Source organism: Vulpes vulpes, chromosome 8 (assembly GCF_048418805.1).
Source record: "Vulpes vulpes isolate BD-2025 chromosome 8, VulVul3, whole genome shotgun sequence".
Lineage (NCBI taxonomy): Eukaryota > Metazoa > Chordata > Mammalia > Carnivora > Canidae > Vulpes > Vulpes vulpes.
Genome location: NC_132787.1, coordinates 104,157,855 through 104,172,184, shown reverse-complemented (window position 1 = coordinate 104,172,184; position 14,330 = coordinate 104,157,855). Strand labels below are relative to the sequence as shown.

The 14,330-nt window shown below is 51.9% G+C and overlaps 1 protein-coding gene across 1 annotated transcript; it reads left to right on the top strand.

The window, feature by feature from the left end:
* The first annotated feature begins 9,904 nt into the window (after positions 1-9,904).
* Positions 9,905-12,084, top strand: KCNF1 (potassium voltage-gated channel modifier subfamily F member 1). Its single transcript, XM_026009102.2, has one exon. The coding sequence runs from the start codon at positions 10,222-10,224 to the stop codon at positions 11,749-11,751; it is 1,530 nt and encodes a 509-aa protein (XP_025864887.2). The 5' UTR covers positions 9,905-10,221; the 3' UTR covers positions 11,752-12,084.
* Positions 12,085-14,330: the final 2,246 nt, after the last annotated feature.

The following is a 14,330-nucleotide window of genomic DNA, read 5'->3' as shown; positions in this document are numbered from 1 at the left end:
AAATCTTTTGCTATACTTTGATTGGAGCAACTTAGATCCTGTCCACTCCTCATCCCCATGGCCAGGAAAATACCGTGAGAGATTTGAGGCTGGGCCACTCACCTTTGTCTAGAGCATTAGTGGGGGCAAGGGGAATATACATGTCGAGGGGGTGATGTTAGTGGCCCAGACTGAGGGGGATCCCTTTGAAGCTGGGGTGGGAGTCATCCTACCCAGACTCTGTGGCTACTACACACTGCAGAGCAGTCAGATGAAAGCTGGAGAGGAGCACACAGTGAGCAATGCTGTGTTAGTGCATTCACAAAAGCACCAGAACAAAATATGAACGTGAGCATCTTCCCCATACCCAGTCTCTTTCTGCTTCTTTTTCCATCTGACTGTTAGCATGTTTTTACAGACAAGGACTTTAGAGCTTGCTTATATATTGGCACTGGAAAGCAAAGAAGTTTGAATCTGATTACTTAGGTCTCATTTCACTGCCAATATTATAAAAAATAGTTGCAATGATAGCAACTCTTCATATCATAGTTCACAATGTGCTTCCTTTACTGCTCAAAATAATCATTTGATGTGGGTCTAGTATTATCTCTAGTTGTAGAAGAAGCAACTGAGACTCAGGAAGGCAAAGTGAGTTGTCCAAGGTCACGCAGCTAGTACATGGCAGAGGTGGGACTCAAACCTTAGTTTTCCACTAGAGATCTGACCTGTCTGGAAAGATTGTGCCTTCATGGTCTCGGGGTAGGGAATGACTCCACCCTCAGGAAGTAGAAAAAGTCCTCGTTTCTTTTTGAGAATTTTCATGTTGTGCCACTCCCCATTCCCTTCGTAGAATGAGCTCCCCATCACTAGAGGCATCCAAGTCGAGACTGAGTGCCTGGTAGGAGGGATACCGTGGGTGAGAAGTTGGCCTAAATGGTCTGCTTCCTTCCAGCTTTCTTGAAACCTGGTGCCTCCCAGGGCCCAGTGGTTCACCTGGGAAGTCCTATATGATTGTCATAACTACATGAGGAAGAAACTTCTGCTTCCCGCGGGGCTCCACTGTGCAGCCCATGATGTGACTAATGCACAGGAGGCTCCCAAGGACACTTACACCATAGACATTGATGACTGGATGCTGACTTGGGGGAAAGGCACTGAGCTCATGACATCATAATTATTTGGTTCTCTTGCACGGAAACATCCCACAAATGACAGTAATTATCAAGTCCTGCCTGACATGACATTTTCTTCAAAACATGAGAAGACATTCTTGAATTTTCTCTCTTTATTCCCATCCACCTTCCCTTCCTCTATCCCTCCCACTCTGCTCCCCGTTCAGCCTACACCACTTCCCTCTTTCCACACCATGCCCTTTCTCTCCTTGTCTGACCCATAATGCCCCCTCCCTTCCCGTTGTCTGGCCAGGAGCAGATGCAGCGTTGGGGGGATGGAGAGACAAGCATCTGTCAAACACTTCACAGGGTGGGACCCTGAGGGGCTCTGAAGGTGTATTAATGTCAGGCGCTGAGCCCACATATGTGGTGGGCCCTTTGCTGAATTCCATAGGGTGTCAGGGGGTGCTGTCTGTCTGTCTCAAGTTTCCTTTCCACTGCGCTGAGCTAGGGATGGGATTTCCTACATGGCAGATGATCTCCAGTGAAGACCCTGGACTTAGACATACACATCCAGATGCATTTGCTTTAAAATCATTACTTACTTAAAATTTTTAATAAAATTAATTTTTTAGGGCAGTTATAGGTTAGTAGCAAAATTGAGTGGAAAGTATAAAATTCTCATGTACCCTATATTTAAATCAGGTTATCATTTTCTTATGGTTGAGTTTTATTTTATTTTTTAAAAGATTTTATTTATTTATTCTTGAGACACACAGAGAAAGAAGCAGAGACATAGGCAGAGGGAGAAGCAGGCTCCCTGCAAGGAGCCCAACGTGGGACTCAATCCTAGGATGGGTCAGGACCTGAGCCAAAGGCAGATGCTCAACTGCTGAGCCACTCAGGCATCCCTTATGGTTGAATTGTAAAGAGTTCTTGGTGTATTTTGGATAACAGTCCTTTATCAAATGTATTTTTTGCAAATATTTTCTCTCAGTCTATGGCTCATCTTCTAATTCTTTTGACATTGTTTTTTTCAGAGCAGAAGGTCTTAGTTTTAGTTACATTTAGTTTATCGGCTGTTTCTTTCATGGATTGTGCTTTTGGTGTTATATTTTTAAAGGCACTACCATACCCAAGGCCATCTAGGTTTTCTACAACATTATCTTCCAAAAGTTTTATAGTTTTGTGTTTTACATTTAGGTCTGTGATCCACTTTGAGTTAATTTTTGTGAGGGTTGTAAAGTTTGTGTCTAGGTTTATTTTTTCACATGAGGATTTCCAATAGTTCCAGCACCGTTTGTTGAAAAGACTAATCTTTGTTTTGTATTGCCTTTGCCCTTTTATCAAAGAACAGATGACTATGTTTATGTGGGTTTATTGCTGGGCTCTCTATTCCACTGATGTATCCGTTGATTTGTTTCCCTATAGCCACACTGCCTTGATTACTATAGCTTACTATAAAGATGTAGTAAGTCTTAAAGTCAGGTAATGTCAGTCCTCTTACTATTCTTCTTCAATATTAAGTTGGCTATTGAGAACCTTTTGACTCTCCATATAAACTTCAGAATTAGTTTGTCAGTATCTATAAAAGGACTTGCTGGGATTTTTATTGGGATTGCATCAAATTTATAGGTCCAGTTTGAAGAACTGACATCTTGACAAAATGAATCTTCCTATCCATGAACATGGGATAACTTTCCATATATTTAGTTCAGAGTTTTATAGTTTTCCTCATACAGAACTTGTTTAAATTTTGTCAGATTTATAGCTAAGTATTTCTTGGGGGGGGTGCTAATGTAAATAATAATGTAATAGTGTATGTTTGAGTTAATTAAAGGGAGATTCTTCTGGGTGGGCCTGGCCTAACTAGGTAAGCCTCTTGAAAGAGGAGTTAGGTCTTCGCTGAGATCAGAGAGGTTCTGACGCTGGGCTCAAAGAAGATTAAGCCTCCATGAGTCCTATAGTTGCAAGGAAGTTCTGTCACATAAGCAGGGAAGAGGGACCTTAGCCTCAGACGAGTCCCCAGCTCCAGCTAACATTTTGCAGCCTTGTGAGACCTGGAGCAGAGGACCTCACTAGGTCTCAGCAACATTCATGGAAACTATAAGATAATACATATGTATCATTTTAAATTACTTAGTTTGTGATAATTCATTACACAGGAACAAAAAACTAATATGGTATATATAACACTGACCTCTGGGGGAATAGGAAGTTGGGGAATGCAAATATGGGGTTCCCCACTTTTCAATTTTTTATCATATGTGTATGCTAATTTTGTAATTAAAGAAAAGGAAAATGCTGAGGGACTTGTTTTTAAAAGAGTTTTCAGGGTGCCTGGGTGGTTAAGCTTCTAACCAGTGATTTCAGCTAAAGTTTTGATCTCATGGGTCATGGGATTGAGCCCATGTTCAGCTTTGCACTCAGTAGGGAGAGTGCTTGGGATTCACCTTTGCCCTCTCCCCTCCCTTCTCCCCCTCCGCCTCCCCTATCCCCTCATGTGCTTTATCTCTATTTTTGTCTAAAATAAATAAATACATCTTTAAAAAAAAAAGAATTATCTTCTTTTATACTCTCAGTGTACTTGAAAAGCAAGTTCAAAAGCAAACAGCGTCCATCCCTCTCCTGGTGAATGCTCTACTCTGAACTGGTGAGGACTGAAGCTTGAGAGTCCTCCCATCATCTGTCTTCTAAATGTACTTTTTCTTTTAAGAAAGTCAAAGCAACTGAATCTCAGGCCCAGAGGGGGTACTACCTGCCAGCCTCTAGGGCAGCTGTACTCATCCAGCATCTCTGACATCGTCATACATATCTGGGACGTGCGCTGGCCTTGTCATGTGCACAGTCCTCCCACTCTCGACCTGAGCTGGATGAGTCACAGTGAATGGAGCCAGGGAGGCGGACGTGTGTGGGCGCAAAGGCACATGCCCACAGCGGGACTGGCATCCAAGAAGTCCAAGTCCCCACCTTCTTCCCCACTTTGCCTTCACATGTTAAGCATCTTAACAGTTCATAAAGCCTGCTCACACCCATTGTTTTACTTGTTCCTTATAAAGTCTTGCACTTAGGAAGGAAAGGTCACTAGGTCCATTTTGCAGATGAAACAAACCAAGGCATAGAAAAGAAAAAAAAAAAAAACAGCTCAGGAGCCAAGGCAAAACTGACATTTCCTGATGTTTTACATCATTCTCTCCGCTACCCCTGTTCTTGATCCAACACCCCTCCCACCCAGCCGACCTCCTGCCCTGGACTCCCAGGGACACTTTATTCAGACAGGAGGAGTCAGGAGGCTTCTGGTCAATCAATTCTTCAGGGCCCCAGGGGTAGCTTGCTGCACTGATAGGTACACAGCCAATAATGAAATGTAAATTTCCAGGAGAGTACAGAAGTAAATCCTAATGAAAGGTATTATTAGATTCAGCAAAACACAAAGAAATTTTAACTGAGCAGAACTGATTATTCCATAAAAAAGGAGTAGATTACAGCTTGCATCATTCGTTGTCTAGACAAATCACTTAGATACACATGTGCTGGTTTTAATTAGCGCCGTGGAAATGGAGCATTCCATAGCCCAAAATGTTATTGTTCAACAAATAAAAAAAATACATATTTAATAAAGAAAGCTATGGTTCAAACAATCACTCCTCATAATGTCTAAATAGGCTGTGGGTTTTTTTCTCCATCCCTATTTAAATGAAAAGCCTACGTGAGTCAAAATTGCTGCTGCTGCTGCTCCTTGGGCCTAATGGAAGGTTTTGTGTGCCCCATCCCCCCAATATCATGAAATGTACAATTCTAATAGAAGTCAAATGCAGGACTGAATATACCACAGCATGACACTTTCTATTTTTAGCCAAAAAGTCCAGACTTTTTCCCCTGGTTTGATCCTTCAGGAAATTCTTGATGGATCTAGCCTCCTGCTCAAGTTTCTACACATCAGTGACCCTTGATGAGAAGACAGCCTACAGAGCTTTTTTTTTTTTTTTTTTAACCTATGGCATTCCAGTCTAACCCTCCACAAAAATTCAGACAGGGTCTAGGGATTCAATGAGGAAGAATCTGTGCCTGGAGCTGTGGAGATGGGGGAGGTTTAGGGAAGACGTGTCAGGTGTGAGAGAGGAGGAAGCGTGCCTTAGTCTGCTTGTGCTGCTATAACAAAACACTTCTGGCAGCTGGAAGTCCAAGATGAACGTCCTGTTTCCGTTTCTGGTTGAGGACTCCCTTCCTGGCTTGCTGATGGCCACCTTCTTGCTCCGTCTTTGCCTAGTTTTCCTCTGTGTGTGTGTGCAGAGGGAGGGAGGACTCTGGTATCTTTTCCTAAAAGGACAGGAATCCTATTAGATCATGTTTTTGACCCTAATTATGTCCTGAGTGGCCCCATCTCTAAATACAGTCACATTGGGGGTTACGGTTTCAACATATGAGTTTGAGGGGCAGGAGGACACAATTCAGCCCCTGGTGGAGGTGGTGGTACAGACCTGGAGAGAGTACCCTGAGGGAATGAATCCACAAATGACCTGTGAGTGCTTCTCAGGCCAGGTGGGTAGAGAGGGCCCTGGGGGGGGGGGTGCATGAAGCTTGGAGGGGTGGGAAGGGAGAGGATTCTGTGCTCAGGCCTGTTGGCAGCCAAGGCTCTGAAGCTTGTGAGCCTTTGGGAAAGAGGCTAAGAGGCTGGGGCATGGGGTTTGCTGGTTTGGAGGGGTGAGTGCATGAAGCCTTCTGCTCTCCCCTCTCAGATCCTGGGACCGCTCCCTACAGGGCAGGGTTTGGGGGCCCACTTCTAAGTTCTGGCTTCAGATGGCTTCAGTGTCTCCAGGAGGGGTCCTCCTCCCTGGCCCTGACCTGTGATTTGTCTCTCTCTCATGCACCTGCGGCCAGTGGACACCTGCTCTGCCGTGGGCTGCTGTGAAACATTTTCTCAACTCTATATTGTATCCTGTACTCACGTTTTTTTTTTTTTTACCATGTTGATGTACTCCGATGTTTTCTATACTATCTCAATAAAAATGCTGGTTGGTAGTAAATTAATTGCATTACCAATCAACTATTGAGTGGTGACCTGAGCTCTGAAAAACTGACTTTTGTCCAAATTCCTTACAGAATCTGCGTGGCTCTGTGTGGTCTGTTACCAGCTTCATCCATCAGTACCAGCCCACCTCCCAAAGACATGTCTTCCTCTGCACAGACCACTCCCTCCCAGGTGAGACAGGTATGCCACGGGAGGGCCTCAGACCTCAGGGGTCAAATCCAGCCCAGGCTCTTCCAGAGTGCTGAGTCTGCAGCCCTGCAGGGCTGGCCAGGTATCTGGAAAGGAAACACCTGCACTCTGGCAGCGCCTTGAACCTAGAGACCGCTCTGGGAGGTGGCGGGGGGCCCTCTACCTGCCTGGGGGATCACCGTCACACACCCCACATGCCCACCTAAGTCAGGCAAAGGCCCTAAGCAAATGCAGCCTCTTTCTCTTCCAACCTCTTCCCAAGATTTTGGGGGTCTCATCCACGCCCCCTGTAGAGGAAATTCAGGAACCACCACTCCTTCCACATATCTCTCAGCTATACCGATTACTGCAAATTAATTATTAGCTTCAAAAAACATATTTTCTACTAGAGTATGAACCCAGCTCCCACACCCAGGGCGGAGTGTGTGTGTGTGTGTGTGTATCTGTGTGTGTGAGCGTTCCATTGGAGCTCGATAAATATTTGAATAAATAAAGGGCTGCTTTAAAGCCCATTAAGCTTCCACCAAGATGCAATTTGAACATAACCCGGAGGTTAACTAGGGAGCAACCGAGAAAGGCAGGAATATGAGTCGGGATTGGAACACAGATACGGGGTGTGTAGAAGGGAGGGTGCTGTATTACACACACGGTACAGAAATTTAGCCCTTGCACCAAGCAGGCCTCACATCCCATCTCAGCTCCATCATTACCAGTTGTATGACCAGAACATGCGAAGTGAGGCGTGTGGGCTGTGACAGGCTGTGGGGGTTCCGACCCCCAACTTTGCCACCTGCCGGCTGAGTGATCTTGACGGATTACCTGACACCTTATTCCTTTGGAGAGTCGCATATGGGAGTTAAATGAGCAAAGTGCAAAGCGCTCAGAAAGTACTTGGCTCATGGCACGCTTAAAATAAATATTATTATTACTCAACCTTTCTGAATCTCAATTTCTTACTCTGTAGTAACAGGTTGCAGGCTGATTTTTAAATGGAAAGGAAATAAATTTGTAAGAAGAAATTTCACCAAACAAGACTCATTTTGCGTGAGGTATTCTCATACATTCATTTTTATACCAGCTCATTAAAGAAAAAGACGAGTGCCCAGCAAACTGATTTCATGATCCATTCATGGATAGAAATTTAAGATTAAAAATCCCAGCCTACAGAATGTGTGTGTGTGTGTGTGTGTGTGTGTGTGTGTGTGTAAATTTTAGCTCCGGCATAGTTAACATAACTGGTGTTCTGTTAGTTTTTGGTGTACAATATAGTGATTTGACAATTCTATACATCACTCGGCGCTCATTAAGGAAAGTGTCCTTTTACCCATCTCCTATTTCCCCCATCTCCCCATCCGCCTCCCCCCTGGTAACCATCAGTTTGTTCTCTATAGTTAGGAGCCTGTTTTTTTGTTGATCTCTTTTTTCTCTTTGTTCATTTGTTTTGTTTCTTAAATCCTACACATGAGTGAAGTCACATGGTTTTCACTTCACTTAGCCTTATACTCTCTACCTCCATCCATTTTGTTGCGAATGGCAAGATTTGATTCTTTTTTATGGCTGAATAATATTCCATTGTATAGATATACCACATCTTCTTTATCCATTCACCAGTCAATGGACACTCAGGCTGCTTCCATAATTTGGCTATGGTTGTCAACGCTGCTCTACCCACAGGGGGGTGTGTATCTTTTTTCAAGTTTGTGTTTCTGTTTTCTTTGGGCAAATACTTAGTAGTAGAATTACTGGATCAGATGATAGCTCTAGTTTTAATTTTTTGAGGACCTTCTACACTGTTTTTCACAGTGGCTACACCACTTTGCATTCCCGCCAATAGTGCACGGGGGTTCCTTTTTTCTCCACATCCTCACCAACGCTTGCTGTTTCTCGTGGTTTTGATCTTAGCCATTTGGACAGGTGGGAGGTGATACGTTGTAGTGGTTCTGATTTGCATTTCCCTGATGGTGAGTCTACAGCATATATTTTTAATAGACTTTATTTTTCAGAGCAGTTTTAAGGTCACCGCAAAATTGAGCAGAAAGTACAGAGAGTTCTTGCATACACCCTGCTCGGCACATGCTCAGCTTCCCCCACTATCTATATCCTGCGCCAGGTGGCACATTTGTCACAAGTGATGAACCTACAGCGGCACAGCATTATTGCCCAGAGTCCATAGTTTACATTGGTGTTCAGTCTTGCTGCCGTACATTCTGTGGGTTTGACAAATGTACATGTATCCACCATTACAATATCATCAGAGTAGTTTCACTGCCCTAAAAATCCTCTGTACTTGCCTGGTCACCCCTCCCTCTCAAATACTTTTTAAAGGTATTATTTATTTGAGAGAGAGAGAGAGAGAGAGAGAGAACAAGTGCACAAGCAGGGGGAGCAGCAGAGGGAGAGGGAGAAGCAGGCTCCCAACCAAGGAGGGAGCCCAACGTGGGGCTGGATCCCAGGACCCTGGGATCATGACTTGAGCCGAAGGCAAACGCTTCACCAACTGAGCCACCCGGGGTGCCCCTAGAATATTTTTTTTAAAAAACATAGTCTCCAGGTCACAGATGATGCTCAATAATTTGCAGTGTAGATCATGCTGCAAGCTATTGCAATGGTACAGGCATATGAGTGGCTGAAAGACAGCTGTGGCCACAAGCCCAGAAGAGAGGGGAGGGTGTGGGAAGGGCCATCGACAGAATGGGGAATGGGGGGGAGGCAGGAGCCTGGGGATGCGAAGGTTCCGGAGGCTAGTGGCAGTGGCGGTGGCGGTGGGCTGCGGAGAAATGGGGAGTGGTGGGCAGCGAGGACGTGGAGGCGGAATCTCAACCTGCTAACCGGGCGGGCGTGGATCAGTCGGCCAGGACCGCAGGGAGCTCGGGGACTCAGTGGTGGCCAAACGGGCTCTGCGTCCCCGGCGCGGTGCGACCTTGGGCGAGTCGCTTCCCTCCTTCCTACAGGGGCTGGAACGGATGTGCTCGCTGCGCGCCTGGGGGAAGGCGAAGGCGGAGAAGTGCCGCCCACAGCCCGCAGCGCTGGGGCGCAGGGAGCCGGGAGGACCGGCGGGCGGGGTCTGGGGGGTCCGGGACTAGGGGGGCGGGCGCGCGGGCGGAGCAGCCTCGGAAGGGGCTTCCTGGGGCTCGCGTGCAAGCGGAGCAACAGGCAGCGGTCCCGTCTCCGCGGCGGGGAGAGCAACTTTGCAGCCGGAGCTCCTGGGCCCCGCGGGCCCTGCGCCCTGGGTGGGGGGGGGGGGGGGCGGCGGGGCCGGCCCGCCCAAGGGTTAACCCGTTCCCCGCGGCTGCGGCGCGTGCCTTGCAGAATTCCACCAGAAGAGGGTACAGTTGGAGAAGCTCTTGACGTCAGGCTGGAATTCCTATTGTGTTTGGAAACGGCTCGGGCGCAGGCAGCCCAAGTTCGCTCTCCGCGCGCCTCGGCGGGCGGCGTGGGTCCGGCAGCTCCGGGGCTCCTCGCGCGCGCCCCGGGGACCTGCCAGCCGCTGCCCGCGCGCCCCGGGGCGGAGGACCGCCGACCCCGCCGACCCCGCCGCCCCCCGCCCCCCGGTCCCCGGCCCCCGGCCCCGGCCCCCGCGCCCCGCGCCCCGCCGCCCCGGGCGTGCAGGAGGCCGAGCCCACGCGGCGGGCGGCGCCGGCCGGGAGCGGGGTGAGCGCCCAGGGCGAGGCCGGCGGCCGCGAGAGCCCCACATGCCCGGCCGCAGGAGCCCGGGCGCCGGGTGCATGCCCCCCCCGCGGCGCGCCCCCGCCGCCTGCCGCCCGCTGTGACCCCTCCAGGCAGGCGGGCGCCGGGCCGGCCCCCCCGAGGGCGAGGACCCCGGACCCCCGGACCCCCGGACCCTCCGGACCCGCGGCGGCGGCGGCGGCGGGGCGCGGAGCCGAGGCTGAGCGCGCGCTCGCCGGGAGCATGGACGCGGCGGCGGAGCGCAGCCTCCCGGAGCCGGAGCGGGAGCCGGAGCCGGAGCCGGAGCCGGAGCCGGGCAGCCGGGGCAGCCGGGGCTCCCGGGCCGGCGACGACATCGAGATCGTGGTCAACGTGGGGGGCGTGCGGCAGGTGCTGTACGGGGACCTGCTCAGCCAGTACCCCGAGACCCGGCTGGCCGAGCTCATGGGCTGCCTGGCGGGGGGCTACGACACCATCTTCTCCCTGTGCGACGACTACGACCCCGGGAAGCGCGAATTCTACTTCGACAGGGACCCGGACGCCTTCAAGTGTGTCATCGAGGTGTACTACTTCGGGGAGGTGCACATGAAGAAGGGCATCTGTCCCATCTGCTTCAAGAACGAGATGGACTTCTGGAAGGTGGACCTCAAGTTCCTGGACGACTGCTGCAAGAGCCACCTGAGCGAGAAGCGCGAGGAGCTGGAGGAGATCGCGCGCCGCGTGCAGCTCATCCTCGACGACCTGGGCGTGGACTCGGCCGAGGGCCGCTGGCGCCGCTGCCAGAAGTGCGTCTGGAAGTTCCTGGAGAAGCCCGAGTCGTCGTGCCCGGCGCGGGTGGTGGCCGTGCTGTCCTTCCTGCTCATCCTCGTCTCGTCCGTGGTCATGTGCATGGGCACCATCCCGGAGCTGCAGGTCCTGGACGCCGACGGCAACCGCGTGGAGCACCCGACGCTGGAGAACGTGGAGACGGCGTGCATCGGCTGGTTCACGCTGGAGTACCTGCTGCGCCTCTTCTCCTCGCCCAACAAGCTGCACTTCGCGCTGTCCTTCATGAACATCGTGGACGTGCTGGCCATCCTCCCCTTCTACGTGAGCCTCACGCTCACGCACCTGGGCGCGCGCATGATGGAGCTGACCAACGTGCAGCAGGCGGTGCAAGCCCTGCGCATCATGCGCATCGCCCGCATCTTCAAGCTGGCGCGCCACTCCTCGGGCCTGCAGACCCTCACCTACGCCCTCAAGCGCAGCTTCAAGGAGCTGGGGCTGCTGCTCATGTACCTGGCGGTGGGCATCTTCGTCTTCTCGGCGCTGGGCTACACCATGGAGCAGAGCCACCCCGAGACCCTGTTTAAGAGCATCCCCCAGTCTTTCTGGTGGGCCATCATCACCATGACCACCGTGGGCTACGGGGACATCTACCCCAAGACCACCCTGGGCAAGCTCAACGCGGCCATCAGCTTCCTGTGTGGGGTCATTGCCATCGCCCTGCCCATCCACCCCATCATCAACAACTTCGTCAGGTACTACAACAAGCAGCGGGTCCTGGAGACGGCCGCCAAGCACGAGCTGGAGCTGATGGAGCTCACCTCGAGCAGCGGGGGCGAGGGCAAGGTGGGGTGCTCCCGCAGTGACCTGGACAGCCTCCCGCCCGAGCCCGTGGGGGAGGAGGGGCCGAGCTGGAGCAGCCGGCTGAAGCTCTCCCACAGCGACACCTTCATCCCTCTCCTGACCGAGGAGAAACATCATAGGACCCGGCTCCAGAGTTGCAAGTGACGAGGGTCCTCCGGGCTCGGACGGACTCGGCCAGTGGACGGGACGGATGGTGTGACGGGCCTGTCGGTTGACTTCCTGGGAGGGGCTGTCTTTTGTCCCCTCCACCGACTCCTGAACAGAACTCTCTGAAGGCCCCCTGGGGCACCTCTGGTGAGGCTGGGTAAGACCCCTTTATGTTGCCAGCTCTCAGGAGCCGGTGGGGACAGAGGGGTGTCCGAGAGTCCCGGGCAGCGTTGGGGGGGGTGGGGAGGGATGGAGGCCATGGTCTGGCTTGATGGCAGGAGCCCTCGCCCGGTTCTGTATCTCTTTCAATAAAGCCTCCTGCTCTGTTCATCCCACCTGTGTCGTAGGTTCTGTCACAGGCTGGCTGTCCTCCCCCACCCCCCCAGGCACAGCTCAGGCACGCCCTGTGCTAGGCCAGGAGGTAGGTGTGCAGCCCCGGGGGGCTATTTTTAGTTGAGAGCTAATTAAAGGGTTCATGCGCAGGGCTCTGCGCGGGGAGCCTTGCCACATTCCAGGAGGCTCTGTGCTGGCGACTCCCGCCTTCTGTTTTCCTTCTGAGGAAAAGCTTGCTCCCAGGAGGGGAAGAGTTCACAGAGCTAGAAGCGCCAAGCGGCGTGGTTACCACTTATTTATCACCTGTGGGAGGCCCTTTTCTCAACTTCTTTCCAGTCTTTTCAGCAGCCCTGCTAGATGGGTATCCCCATTAGACAGGTGAAGAAACTGAGGCCCAAGACCACACAGAGCAGGGATTCAGTCCCAGGTGTGAAGACCCCAAAGCCCATGTGTTCTCTTTGCTATGAGGCGGCCTCGGAACGGTGGTGTACAAGGGAGGGGGGTCTGTAGACCAGGAGAAGCTCTGAGCTTCCTCAGGGTGGATATGCCTGTCCTCCAGCTCATCCTTCCGTCTAGAACCAGTGCCTCTGACGTGTCGGCTGGATGGACAAACCCGAGTGTGGCCCACCTCCAGCCTGGTCTGATAACCCGCAGAGGAACAGAGCCAGATCGGCTTGGGTTTGAAGCCCAGGGAGTGAGGGAGATTCTCTGAGATGTCTTCCAGCTCAAACACTTTTCTCTCCCCCTCCACTCTCTTGGTAGCTGTGTGGTCTCAGGCCCGCTGATGAGCCCCTCTGATCCTCGTTGGGATCATTCGTTAAAGGGGGCTCATTAGAATCTCTCAGAGAACCATGGTGCTTAGCAGGTGCCTGGCACGTAGTAGCTGCTCAGTAAATGGCAGCCGTGTCTGTGACTGTGTGCTGACACGGGGGTGGGACCCACAGCCGTCCACTCTGGCCTCCACGGTCTGGGTTGGGCTTGCATAGCAGCAAGGGGAGGGGACAGGGCACTGCCACACTGTTTGTAGTCAAAAGCAGTCCCTTGGCACAGGGTTGGTCCCGGCAGGCCCTTCTTTCTGGTTGTCGATCTCCCAGGAACCCCAGAACTCTGTTCTTCCTTCCCCTGATGAAGCAGCTGATGCTCAGAGAGGAGCCATGGTAGGGGAATGGGGTAGGTGATCCCCCAGTCTTTCCTCTTCTCTGAGCCCTGGTTTTCCCACATGGATACAGAGGGATGATTTCTCTGGGCTCCTTCCAGGATTTCAAAGCCTAGGATGCGTTGTGTTAGGGACTCCAGGGGGTGGGGAGGCTGCCTTGCGGTAAGGGGCTTGGAAGGGAGGCCTTGGGAGCGTCAGGGCCGTCCCTGTGGGGTGCAGAGGCCTGAGCCAATATTGTGTGCCCCTCCCCTGAGTTTCACCAGGGAAATAGTGGGTCAGGTGACCAAAGGAGGTAGAGGAAAGAGGTGGGGCTGGGGGTGTAGGACTCGGTGGAGGTGGAGGGGTCAGGAGAGGGGGATTGTTGCTTGGGGTCCTGGTCTGTGTAGACCTTGGCTCAGTGGGGGCTCTGAAGCCTAAGTGGAGGAGGAAGTTCCTGCTTGGGGAGAGGCCAGGAGGATCCTGGATCAGGAGGTGCCTTCCCCTTGGTTCACCCGGGGGCCGGGTGGGGAGTATCTTTATAGCTACAAAAGCATCTCAGAGTCCAGCTCATCTCCTGGAAGGAGGGGACTGTGTTCAGTGAGGACAAGTGATTTGTCTGAGAAACTTCGAGAATTAGGATTAGACTGTGTCCTGGTGCGGGGCAGTCTAGTTGTGGAGGAGTGGCCAGGCAGCTGTGGGAGGCAGGCGGAGGGGCAGCCCTCTCTCCCTGGGGAATCTTTCCAGGGCACGTTAGAACCGCCTGGGAGCTTTACAAAATCCTGGTGGGCAGCCTGCACCCACACCCGTTACATCTGAGTCCTAGGGTGACGCCCAGGCACCAGAATTTTGAAAAACTTTAATGTGCACACGAGTCATCTGGAGATCTTGCTAAAATGCAGACTTTGAGTCAGCAGATCTACCTGGGCCTTTGAAATTCTGCATTTCCACCAAACTCCCAGATACAGCCGCTGCCTTCCAGGAACCCGGGAGCTGGTCCTGAAGCCACACTTGGAGTATCAGGAGGCCGGAACAGGAGCTGCCAAGCTATGGCCTGGGGCCCAAATGTAGCCTGCCGTTTGTACGGTCCATGAGCTAAGAATGTCTTTTA